The sequence below is a fragment of the Solea senegalensis genome, linkage group LG10, assembly GCF_019176455.1.
Source record: "Solea senegalensis isolate Sse05_10M linkage group LG10, IFAPA_SoseM_1, whole genome shotgun sequence".
NCBI classification, from domain to species: domain Eukaryota; kingdom Metazoa; phylum Chordata; class Actinopteri; order Pleuronectiformes; family Soleidae; genus Solea; species Solea senegalensis.
In genome coordinates, this window is record NC_058030.1 from 20,447,953 (window position 1) to 20,460,162 (window position 12,210).

A 12,210-nucleotide genomic window follows, 5' to 3' on the forward strand; every position below is an offset into this window, starting at 1 on the left:
TGGCTTCACCCAAGACGTGATCTCCCTCCCTTTCTCTCTCTCTCTTTTTCGGGGTCACCCAGTCTTTTGCCCAAGGTTTTCATGCTGCACTGCACTCATTCAAAACAGTCAATGTCTTTCAATAGCACAGAATATATACTTAACGCATACTGTAATGTTCAAAAGAAAACAGCCGAGCCTCTTGAAGTGATTCATGCGCTGCTGTTGGGGCTGATATAAAAACAGATGGACATAGCAGCCATACAGCATGTTCACTCTGCATAAACAAAATATTTATGTGGTGCTTTTTTTATAGTGGCAATACGGCTTTACATAATGTTATAGTGATAAACATGATGAGTGAGGGAAGTTGCGCCCCATCTGTGGCACACACAAACAGGACTGAGTCCTTTTAAGGCACTGCATCGACTTCCATTCATTTGGACAATTGGTTAATTTTAGTACAGGAGCATTAAAAACTGTTTTAATCCCTGGGCAATTAGAGCCATATATTCTCATGAACATATAGAGGATAAACCAAGCGCAACGGACAATCTGTGATTATGTGCGGTCTGTGTGGGTTTTTATGTGTATTTGTCTCTTTTTACTTGCCATACTTATTTATTAATTAACTTCTACAATGCACTAATCTGGGGACACATCCGGAATACTGTTGTACATTGGCTGCACAATTGCAATAAAGTATTATTTTCTATTCTATTCTGTTCTAAATTAGGTTCTGCCTCATTAGGACCAGGTTTTGATGCCCATTAGGGCTATTTGTCATGAAATATTTGTTTTTTTCCCCAGGAAAGGTTGTTCAGGGGTAACAAAAATTAGTAAACACACAAAGACACACACACACACACATATTTTGTGCAGCATTCTGCCTAGCCTAAAACCCAAACCCTAAAACCAGGTCTAAACCCATAAACAGCCCTTTTAAAATGTGACAGACTGTGAGGACCCCTTGTTTTTGATTCCCGTGGTTTCACAAAGATGTACAAGTACACAAACACATCTCTCAAACCTCCATATGCCGATATTCTATCGTGAGTCACAGGAGAGATCCAGGTGTTGACAGTAATCTCCTAAGTGTCTTTGCTGTGTGTGTGCTGACTGTTTGTGTTCACCTTCACAGGGGAAGTCGTATGTGTTTGACCAGGTTTTCCCCACGAACACCACCCAGGAACAGGTCTACAACACCTGTGCCAAACAGATTGTCAGAGGTGAGTCACACCCATGGCTTGTGGCACTTGACAGAAACAAAATGAGCAAGAAGCTTGTTCACCTCGATGTCACAATAATGGTGGGATCTCACCTTATCATTGTCAGATTGCTCTGCATTTACTAAATTAATATAATTTTTTTTTTTTTTACATGTAACGCAGGAACCAGTTTGCATGACATGATGTAGTCACGCATAGATAAAGATCACTTGTGTTACAACAAGTCACAGAGGGACAGACAAATCCCCAAATCCCTAGATCAAATCAAACCGATCCTCCCGAGTGTCAAATCCAGTTTCCTTCACGCCTCCCTCCATCTGTATCTGCGTGTCCACCTCTTTCTCCCACTCTGAAGGTTGCGTATTTCTACCACCTTCAAAGAGACTTCACTGAGTGATTTCTTGTGGGATGTGAAATGAGATTGATTTGGCAGGAGAGGCAACTTATACAGTGTGAGATTACCATATAGACAGAGGAAAGAAGAGGAAAAATAATGCAGATAAAGATAAATCATACGGTGCACAGGGGATTGGTGATGATGACCGAAATGAATGTCTTTAAAGGGTATTGGGGAGTAAAGCCAGGTCAGTGAATGCAGATTTGTAGAGCTAAGTCTGTTTTCTTTTATTTCCTTTCTGAAGCACTGTCTTTATACACTGCTCTCATATGTGTTGTGCTCTGTTTTGGTCTCACTGTGGCCAGACCAGTGTTGTGGCAAAGTAAGACAAGTAAGCTGTGACAGTAGACATGACAAGAGTAGAAGAGAGTAGAAGAGAGGGTAAGGGTGTCTCATGGCTTCATCTGGGATATGTGTTGTGCTCTGTTTTGGTCTCACTGTGGCCAGACCAGTGTTGTGGCAAAGTAAGACAAGTAAGCTGTGACAGTAGACATGACAAGAGTAGAAGAGAGTAGAAGAGAGGGTAAGGGTGTCTCATGGCTTCATCTGGGAAAGCCTTTGGGATTAGTCACTGGTCAGGTAACCTGTGGCAGCTGGCCTTTCAGGGTGATGTGGTTTTCTATATATGTGTTTGACTTTTACCATGGGTGTTTATCAGAGTGTGTCTGCAATGAGGTATTCAGCAGTTTGCTGCTTTATTAACTCAGCTGCCAAGTTGCTGTTGTTGTCCTCCCCACCCTAGCAACTACACGGAGAAAAAATAAAATTATATATATAAAAATATATAAAAAAAATGTTTTTGGCCCTGTAATAATTATTACAACTATCTATATAAATTCTACAAAAAAATACGAATTTGGTGCTTTTACTTTAAAATAGCAGTTTTTCATGTAGTGCATTACTTGGTGATTCTGTGTAAATTATGTTCCCTCAGTTTTGTATGTAAATTTAATCCTTCCATCCAAGTAATTTTCACTAAACCAGTTCATTGGCTTAATTAGTTGATAAGTAAAACGTAATTGAGTGACATCAGTGAATCTGGCAACCTTCTCTGCATTCGGAGCATGACGTCAAAGCTCCGCCCCGCATTTCAGCGGTCTTTCGTCAGACACGAACTACACGTCCATGGTCCACAGCTCAACTATGTTGGCGGAGTTTGACTGAGACGGAACGGGAATATGGAGCCATGAAGGTAAAGAAACAAACTTTTTACGTTCCTGTTGGCTAACCTAATTAAATCACTTTTTCCGCACTAGCAATTAATTATTTTTTTCTGGTAGCTAGCTAACTAGCTAACTATCTTTACTGGCAAGTCCTTTTCGCTCCCATTACATGAGGTCGTGGTTTTATCAAAGCTGGATGTGGTAAATATGCTGCTGGCTGGAAAGAGTGAATTTCATTGTTATATGATATGCGTTTTACAAAAATAAGAAAAAGTTGTGCTGCTAGCTCTGTTGACCCCGTTACAAGTTGAAGTCCTTTGAAATTTTGTTTCGTTGATACTGATACAATAGACTTGAGTTAATTCATTCTTTCATTCATTGAACTACTTTCAACGACTTTCCCTTTGTAAACTGTATTATAACAATAATTTCACATCACATTACCCAGCAGGTTATCTTATTAGTTATGTACTTATAATATAGAAAGTATAACTCTGTTGCACTATGTAAAGTAAGTCACTGCTTCTTGTCATTACATTTGTATGCACAATAGCAACTACTTAGGACTACAAAAGCAAGACACCTAGCCATACAGGTAATATTACAAAATAATGTACACATAATTTGTAATATCCATCCATCCATTTTCTACTGCTATATCCTCTGAGTGTCGCGGGGAGTGCTGTGCCAATCTCAGCTGACATAGGGCGATGGGCGGGGTACACCCTGGGCAGTTAACCAGTCCATCACAGGGCCATATGTTAAGTTTTTTAAAAAAAAGAATATCAATGTGCCTCCTTGAGATAGTAGAAATTAGGTGAAAAACATATAGATAACTTTTTTTTAATTTATTTTTATTACAGAACATAGGACCTTCTGACTGCTAATTTGGACTCCACAGCTGACACACCCTGAGAGTGTCAGCAAATGTCCAGTGTCTGCACAATAAAGTGATTTCAAGTGTTGCTCAGATTTATGTAAGTCCTTCCTGTCCTGAACATCCTGAGAATGTCCGCAAAGGTAGTGATTGCAACTGTTAATGGACAGCGTTGATGTATGTATTCTTTCTTTTCTGTTCTGAAAGTTGATTAGAAGAAAGGAAAAGAAAAGCATATTTTTTTCCCTGCTTTGTCCAGCTATCTGATTGGTTAAAACTTTGAGGATTTTTTTTTTCAATGAAGGAAAAAAAATCTTTTTAAGTTTGTAATAGAGCCCAATTCATGGAATTACAGAATTAGAAGAGGAAGGTCAACTGTAACACTGTATTAGTTTCCTTACTTTGGAGCTTTATAATGGTTTCTGAACTCCCTTGATGTATGTACTCCAGAGAGTGTATATATATATATACATATATATATACATATATATATATGTATATATATATATATATATATATATGTGTGTATATATATATACATATTTATATATATGCACTGTTTTTTTTTGCACTAGCAAGAAGTTCTATGGCAATGTGTTTGTGTTTATGTTATGTAGATATTTTAAATATATCTATGCCATTTCAAATGTGAAATAAAAGTGTCTTTCAAACATCCCTTAAGCTGCAAATATTTGTTTTTTTGGAAAATATTGAATTATTTAATAGAATAGTTAAAATATTTACTTAATTCAATTAATATTAACTAAAACAGTCAAATAAATATTACTTAATAATTACATATAATATAACAAAGAAAAAACGAGTGAGAAACACATAGAAACATCAGCAATGTTTACTTGGGTTTTGTAATCAGATGCAATGGTAATCTGAATGAAAGTTACAAGCTATAGGTGAGTATTGCCAGTGCAATTTACTTGTGTACTTTTCATAAAAATAAGCGGTTCTAGTAAGTAAATATTACTTAGAAATAGCCTGAGTAAAGATTACAAACACTTCCTGTGTGGAAAAACTTGCCTAGCTTTTTTAAGTAAATGTCAATTTTTTTCAGTGTACCAGAGGAATGGAGGAAAAAAATATATCCATACATGGTTCTTCAATGAATGAATGTCGTGTGGTGCTGCTGCAGGTATTGTTTATTGTGCGCAGCCACAGAGGTCATTCGGCTCCTAACCGAGCTTAAATACACCTCAGTCTTTATAAAGCACAGTTTGATTGGTCCTTTGGAGCAAAGACATTCACCTTGAGTATTTCTCTGTTTTGTTCTTTTACAAATGCACTTTATAAAGCAACCTCAACTTATGTCAGATTTTTATTTTTGTCTGACACTAGTTCATTTAAAATGCATGTTTTATTCTTACCCCTCATTTCAGATGTACTGGGTGGATACAATGGGACGATCTTTGCCTATGGGCAGACTTCCTCCGGAAAGACACACACCATGGAGGTATAGTATCACTGTGTAATTTAGGAGGTAAACCTTCTGCTGTGGCACATGCAGTCATATTTTTCTTCTTTATCCTTTGTAGCATACGCTCTATCCTCTCTGCTCTCCCTGACAGCACATCTACCTCTATCACTTTCATCACTCTTTATCTCACTTTCCCAGTCTTCTGTGGCCTCTAACCTCCTTTACAACTCTCTCTGGGAAACCAACCAGTTCCTCTTTAAAGCCAAAAGCTGATTTGCTCCTTTTTCTTTCACCATTATCTCATCTTTATTCATCCCAGGGTCTTCATTCATCCTACTTCACTCCTGTTCTCTTATTTCATCTGTTTTTTCCTCATAGGGGAACCTTCACGACCCACAGGGAATGGGAATCATTCCTCGGATTGCTGAGGATATTTTTGAACATATATTTGCGATGGATGAGAACCTGGAATTCCATATCAAGGTTAGACTCTGCAGTCACTTACATGTCTGAATGTTGTTCAGTGGGAATTCAACCAGACTCAATAAATCATGATGTGTAAACCACAATAATCGGGCATTGTTAGTTGTGCTTTTCTCCCTTTTAAGCCACGGTTTTATAAACAAAGATAATAGCTTGCCAAGCCCATGGAGGGCAGATTACTGCAATCATCTTGTAGCACATTACAATGAGCATTATTATGATTTTTTGTATTTTTGCCTCATTTATTTGTATCAGTTCCTCTGTCTGTCTCCTCCTTTTACTTCAACGATCAAACATGTCATTGTTTTATTGTTTGTTTTGCTGCAGGTATCCTACTTTGAGATCTACATGGATAAAATCCGGGACCTGCTGGATGGTGCGTCTATATACTCTCAACATTATATCTTTGTGAGCCTTTCCCACTCACTGGGGTTCGGGAAGGACGAGGAGGCGGCGTTGAGGGAGCAAATATATTGGTTTATTGTAACTGAAAATAATCAATCAAACAAAACATAAGCAGTCAGCTGTGGCTGGTGTGTCAGCGCTCTCCTGCGCTGCGCTGGTCTGACTCTCTGTGTCTCTGTGTCTCTCAGTCTCTCTCTCTCTCTCTCTCTCTCTCTGTGTGTCCGTGTGCGGACCCAGCCTACTGCAAGAGACCAGAAACAGGTTACAAACATGCTTATATAGCTGACTAATTACCTGATTCTGTCCAGCTGTCTGATCACCGGCTGAGCCACTCCTTCCTTTCCTCCAGCAGCCGTCGCTCTAACCAAGCCCCACTGCCACAATCTTCTACCACTTTATCCTTCACATGACGGTCGCCGGGAAGTGGGGTGGTGGGTGCTGCGCCAACTCAGCTGATGTAGGGTGATAGGCGGGGTCACACCCTGAATAGATTGTCAGTCCAACACAGGGACACATGCAGAGACAAACAACCATCCAATCACACTCTCACACCTACGGTCAATTTAGAGCAGCGGCGTCAAACTGGCAGCCCGCGGGCCATATATGGCATCCCAATGGATGACATAAATTAACGACAGTTCATTTATCCATTAATAAATTGTGTTTAAAGACAATTTAATACCGAATATGTTGGCGAGCAGTATTCTTTATAATAGTAATAATAAGAAATTTGATTATTAAATGTATTGCCTTCAACATTAAATTACATTATTAACTACATACAATGTAGCCCATGCATATTATGTATATCCAAATTTCTTGCAGTCTTATAGCTACACCTAGACATGTAAAGTGAAAAGACTGAATCTCAAATAAGATGGAGATAAGAATCCATTTGTGAAACACTAAGCATCATAAAAAGTTGCAGGGCTTTTACAAGGAAACATTTAATTATATTAATGATATTGCACCCTTCACTTCTGAAACGATATGCCCTTGGTTGCATTGGCAATGATTGTGAGATATCGTAACAGTGTTTGAATCGATACAAGCAAATTGAACAAAATCCTGAGATCTGTTGTACGTTTGCTTATCTGCCTCAGAAAATAAAGGCCTGTGGTTTTTATGACACGACACAGAATCTCAGTGATAGCACTGAATTATAGTTCGGTCCTGTCCTATCAGTTCAGTGCAAAAATGAGGGAGAAGCCTTCAGGGAGAACTATAGGGAGCATTACTGTGATTACATCTCACAAGGAACAGTGTTGAAAGTTCACATCTGTATGCAGGGGAGGTCTCAGCAGTGTCAGAGGACAATTTATATGTACAGGAAAAAAAAGGTCTAAAACAAGTGAGATGAATTGATGCGACACTGGATGGAAGTGTTTTCATAGAGAAAAAGTGACCATGGGATGCTGAAACACACAGCAGTCTCCACAGCGCGACAGTCCAGGGAAATTCAATTACCATCAAAAAGATAGGAATCTGAAATGACCAATGTGGGAATTTGGGCCAACAGATGACTTTGACAGAAATTAGTATTTTGTATTTGTTGACATAAGCAGAAGCTTGTGTGTGCTCAACCTCTCTGTGACTTTCAAAAAGTTTCAAAATGCATTTATTTTTACAGCACATCAGCCAAGTGTGACTTCCAAACATTCTATGAACATAGTCAGGTGTGATTATTGTGTAGTATTATATAGTATAGTATTATTGTCAAGCGCACACATGTGCAAACACACCCTGATAATGACTTCTCCTCATTTGCCCTCACAGTGACAAAAACCAACCTTTCAGTGCATGAAGACAAATACAGGGTTCCTTACGTGAAGGTGAGTCAGATACCTGTTGTGTTCATACATATCTACACCTGGAAATTAAATCTGCTTACACCATTGAACATTTTAAATCACTTTTAAAGACCGAGCTCTTCTCCTTGGCCTTCACTTCAGGATAAGAATAGTCAACCCGGACACTTCTATGTAGTTTTTACTGTTTTATTATGTCTCTATTTCACTGTTTTGCTTCTGTTGTTATTGATTTTATGTTGCTGCAGCTTTAAATCTGTAAAGCACTTTCAACCTTGGTTGTTTTTTAAATGTGCTTTTGAAATAAAGTTGACTTGACTTGATATCTGTTACTTTAAAACGTTTTTTTTAAGTTTGCACAACTTTCCTCTGCTTTCAGCCACTCACACACAAAGAGACACAATTGTACGTTTGGCATTTTGTTTTTTTGTGCTTGAATGTGTGTTCTTTCATTCAGGGCTGCACCGAGCGCTTTGTCACAAGTCCTGAGGAAGTGATGGATGTGATAGATGAAGGAAAGGCCAGCCGTCACGTTGCTGTCACGAGTGAGTCACACTGTATCTTCTTGGTGTTCATTCATGTCAGGCCTTTCTTTAAAGTGAGTAAAACAAAAATAAATGTGCGTGATATTGTTGTTCAGAACTCCGTCTCTCTCTCTGCATTGTATTATCATTCTGCTCTTTAGACATGAATGAGCACAGTTCCCGCAGCCACTGCATCTTCCTAATAAACATCAAACAGGAAAATGTGGAGACGGAACAGAAGCTGAGTGGGAAGCTGTACCTGGTTGACCTTGCAGGTAGTGAGAAGGTAGGACGAAAAGAAACTTTTCAAAAATATTAAAATTGCTTTTCACTGCTGCTCATGATGTATTTCCTCAGTCATGGTGCTTCATTCAAAGAAGCAGATAACTAATGTAATACAAGTTTACCCTTCAGCTCATTCAAATTATGGTACTGTTTTGAAAATGTCTGCTTTAGAGACTTTAGAGAATTCATTTTTAAGTGTTGCCTTGACTTAGTCACCCACCGATTAAATATAAGTTCAGTGTTCAGTGTTTGCTCATTTTTAATACAAAAAAAACACTGTTTTGTTTTCTCATTCAGATCAGGGTTTAAATGAGATTTCAGCCAAGACAGAGGTCACACTGAGGGGAATCCACAAACAAATTGTTCTCCTGTTTCAAGGCCTTTTAGGTGAAATCTGAGTCAGCTCATCTCTCCACGAAAACAATTTATACCTAGGGCATAGGTCATACTCTGAGAAGCAGACAGGGAAGGCTGAGTGTGGCCATCGGCTCCTTGTTTTGATTCTACCTACTGATGCAAAATATAAAATAGGGTATACATACAGCTGTGGATTGAAATACAGCGGCAGGGTTTGTGATGCCGCTGACAATCAGCAGTGCTGTCACTAAATACACCAGACTCCTCTGTTAAATATTGAGATTTTAGACATTTTCATGGTAATTGTTGGTACCAGAGGCGAGGTGAGTCGAGCCGGAGGAAACACGCCATTAGTCTACTATACATACCCTTGGCAAGTACTTTGAGTGGACATCAGGACTAGAAAGGCACTCTATAAACACAGTACAGACGATTTATCATTTGCAAAACAGGCGTAGATGGCCACATAGTATAGGTGGATGCTGATGTGTGTAGTTTGATGCTTATAAGTGCTGATGCAGCATCTGTATGCTGTGTTGGTTCATCCCCAGGGAGTGAAGAAGGAAATACTTCAGACTTCCTTCAGACTCGTATATGCAAAACATTATGATGGAACAAGAAGTGGGTGCATGAGTTGTAAAGGTCGTTGATAGAACAACTTGTTCTCCTCCATAATTAAGCTCCTCGTTATCTTTCTGTAAATAATTGTATCCCATGGCAATTTCTATAAAAGTTAAATATCGAACAGAAAGCCTCCCAGCAGTGTGTTTGTAAAAATAAAAAGTACAAACACAGTTCAATTTTCTTGGTAAGAACAATGAGGATTATAGGGAAAAATCTAAACAATCCATACATGATTAATGGTGTGTCTGGTAGTGTTTGTCTATAAACAAGTCTAAAATGTTTGCATGTTTGACTCACCTGATATAGAGGTTATATGGAAGTGATTCATTTAGTGTATACCAACAGAACACTGTCAGCATTTAAACTATGAAATTACAGCCACAAATCAATTTACTTTCCCGGAAATATAATAAACTAAGATGCAGCACCCCAAGAGTGAAGAATTACAGGAGAATAAACCCAGTGTTTCCTATACTGACAGTGTTCTTCTATGTGTTTTTTGTGTGTCAGGTCAGTAAGACCGGGGCAGAGGGAGCGGTGCTGGATGAGGCTAAGAACATCAACAAGTCTTTGTCGGCTCTGGGGAATGTCATCTCAGCCTTGGCTGAGGGAACGGTATGGCGGAGAAGTCTTTGTTGCTTGTTTTTTTTTTTTAACGTATGCATAAATCATGCTGTCAAAACAATGGGGGTTTGTTAAGTACCCTAATGACACTAACAGTCAGTCAATGCCGAATTACAGAGGCACAGGAGCTCAATGTAGCATGAAGAGCAGAAGCGGTATGAAATATTTAACAGTAATAAAACCCTTTGTCATCAAAAAATGATTTTTTTTCGAGAGGCTTTTGTAGAATCCTTTTGTATTGACAGTATCATGTTGTCGGATTAATGCTGTGAGCATTTTTTTCTGCCCAATGCCACCACGGCTGATAACATATTACTATTTTTATTTATTTATTTTTTCATAATTCAACCAGCAAACTCACCCTCTTGACACATTCTAGTCTGTCTAAGCTTCATCGTCATTATTAAAGCTTTTGCGATCTATTTTCATATAACTCTGAAGGCTTGGGGCTCTTCATAAACTTAATGGAAAGGCTCACAGGCTGTAAATGACTCACAAATCTTTCATAAATGGAATGGCATTCATTCTTTATTCATGCGCAAGGACTATCTTTTATGAAGGCATACCGACGGTTAAAAGGTAATTCCGTGAATGATGCAGCAGATGCAGAAAAGCCTCTTCTAGCTTTGTAATCTGCCGACGCTCACAGTACATTTCATTGAATGTCAAAATGTGCATGCCTGCACAGCAATTCAGAATATTTTACACAGTTTTCTTTTGTCCTTTATTCCCCCCTGCCTGTTTTTGTCTGCGTTTCCCCTTCTTTCCTTTCCTTCCTTTATCTATCCGAAGAAATCCCACGTGCCGTACCGTGACAGCAAAATGACTCGCATTCTGCAGGACTCGCTGGGGGGAAACTGTCGCACCACCATGTTCATCTGTTGCTCTCCCTCTAGCTACAACGACGTGGAGACCAAATCCACTTTGATGTTTGGCCAAAGGTAACATGCTCTCATACTATGTATCCACGGGCTGCTGCACTGTGCCGCCCCAACACACATTCCTCTGCAGCAGCTTTTTGGATGTTCTGCTGAAACACTGTAGGTCTGACCCTGACATGCTGGTCACACGTGACTGCTTCATAAGGTTAAGATTAAGGTTTTTGGCTGGATATTTGAATAAGTAAAAGGTAGACAGGAAGGTGTGCGTCCAGAGTCCAGGGGCAGGGGTAAGACAAGGATGATATTGCTGATGGGAGGCGTGAGCAGAGGTAGTGGCGATGAGTCCAACTATAAATATAGAATGGTGTGGGGGAGCTCTTTTGTTGCCTGAGCTTGTGGTTATACACGACCGCTCGCTGAACAGGTGAGCAGGTGGCACTGGAGTGAAGCACGACTGTTGTGGAGTCAATGCCGCATCCACCAGCTTAACACACATTTACACAGACACGGACAGAACAGGGACAACACACAAGATGAGGAATGCAGTGGGGAAAAAGGAACAAGGACGAACAGCCATTCATGCAGCACTTATTTTTCATACCCATTCACACACTGCCGGCAAGGACTGACAGGAGCAACGTGAGGTTAAGTGTCTTACCAAAGGACACATTAGCATGTAGACCAGCTGAGCTTGGACTCAAACCCACAACCTTCCAGTTGAGCTATTGTCCCCCCTTAAATGACTTCAAGGGCATATATTTTTAACATTATGTTGATATTTTTCAATAGACAGGGTGAAGAAATGGTATGAGAGAGAAGAGGCAGAGAAGTGTACTGTAAGTAAAAGGGTCCCAGCTGGGAGTGAATCCAGGAACCTGATGCTCAAGGCCAATGTGCACATGTGGTATGTGAAGTGTGTCTGTTCATATATCGCCCCAGAGGCAGGGTTTATGTTGCAGTTTGGTTCATGAACAGGATAGGAACTGCTTAAACAGCATCTTTAAGAGTCATCGGCACCCTCAGAAGCTGAGATCTGGTTTTTGCTTTATCTCCCGTTGCCCACTGTCAACTCGAACGAGCTCACACACGGAATGAAAGATAAAAACCTTTGCGCATCACGTCTTGAATGCCTTGAATAGAGACTG

The 12,210-nt window shown here is 39.6% G+C and overlaps 1 protein-coding gene across 2 annotated transcripts in view; it reads left to right on the forward strand.

Annotated features, from left to right (window-relative positions):
• kif5ab (kinesin family member 5A, b) overlaps positions 1-12,210 on the forward strand; it is a 44,721-nt gene that overhangs the window by 15,032 nt on the left and 17,479 nt on the right. The window contains exons 1-10 of one of the 2 annotated variants that reach the window (XM_044035393.1): positions 2,662-2,797; positions 3,632-3,745; positions 5,037-5,110; positions 5,453-5,557; positions 5,885-5,933; positions 7,739-7,794; positions 8,228-8,315; positions 8,456-8,580; positions 10,071-10,175; positions 10,977-11,125. In XM_044035393.1, the coding sequence (XP_043891328.1) occupies positions 5,105-5,110; positions 5,453-5,557; positions 5,885-5,933; positions 7,739-7,794; positions 8,228-8,315; positions 8,456-8,580; positions 10,071-10,175; positions 10,977-11,125 (683 nt within the window). In that variant the 5' untranslated portion in view covers positions 2,662-2,797; positions 3,632-3,745; positions 5,037-5,104. Of the gene's footprint in view, positions 1-1,120; positions 1,209-2,661; positions 2,798-3,631; positions 3,746-5,036; positions 5,111-5,452; positions 5,558-5,884; positions 5,934-7,738; positions 7,795-8,227; positions 8,316-8,455; positions 8,581-10,070; positions 10,176-10,976; positions 11,126-12,210 lie in introns of those variants that run through there. The other variant, XM_044035392.1, reaches the window with a different exon arrangement.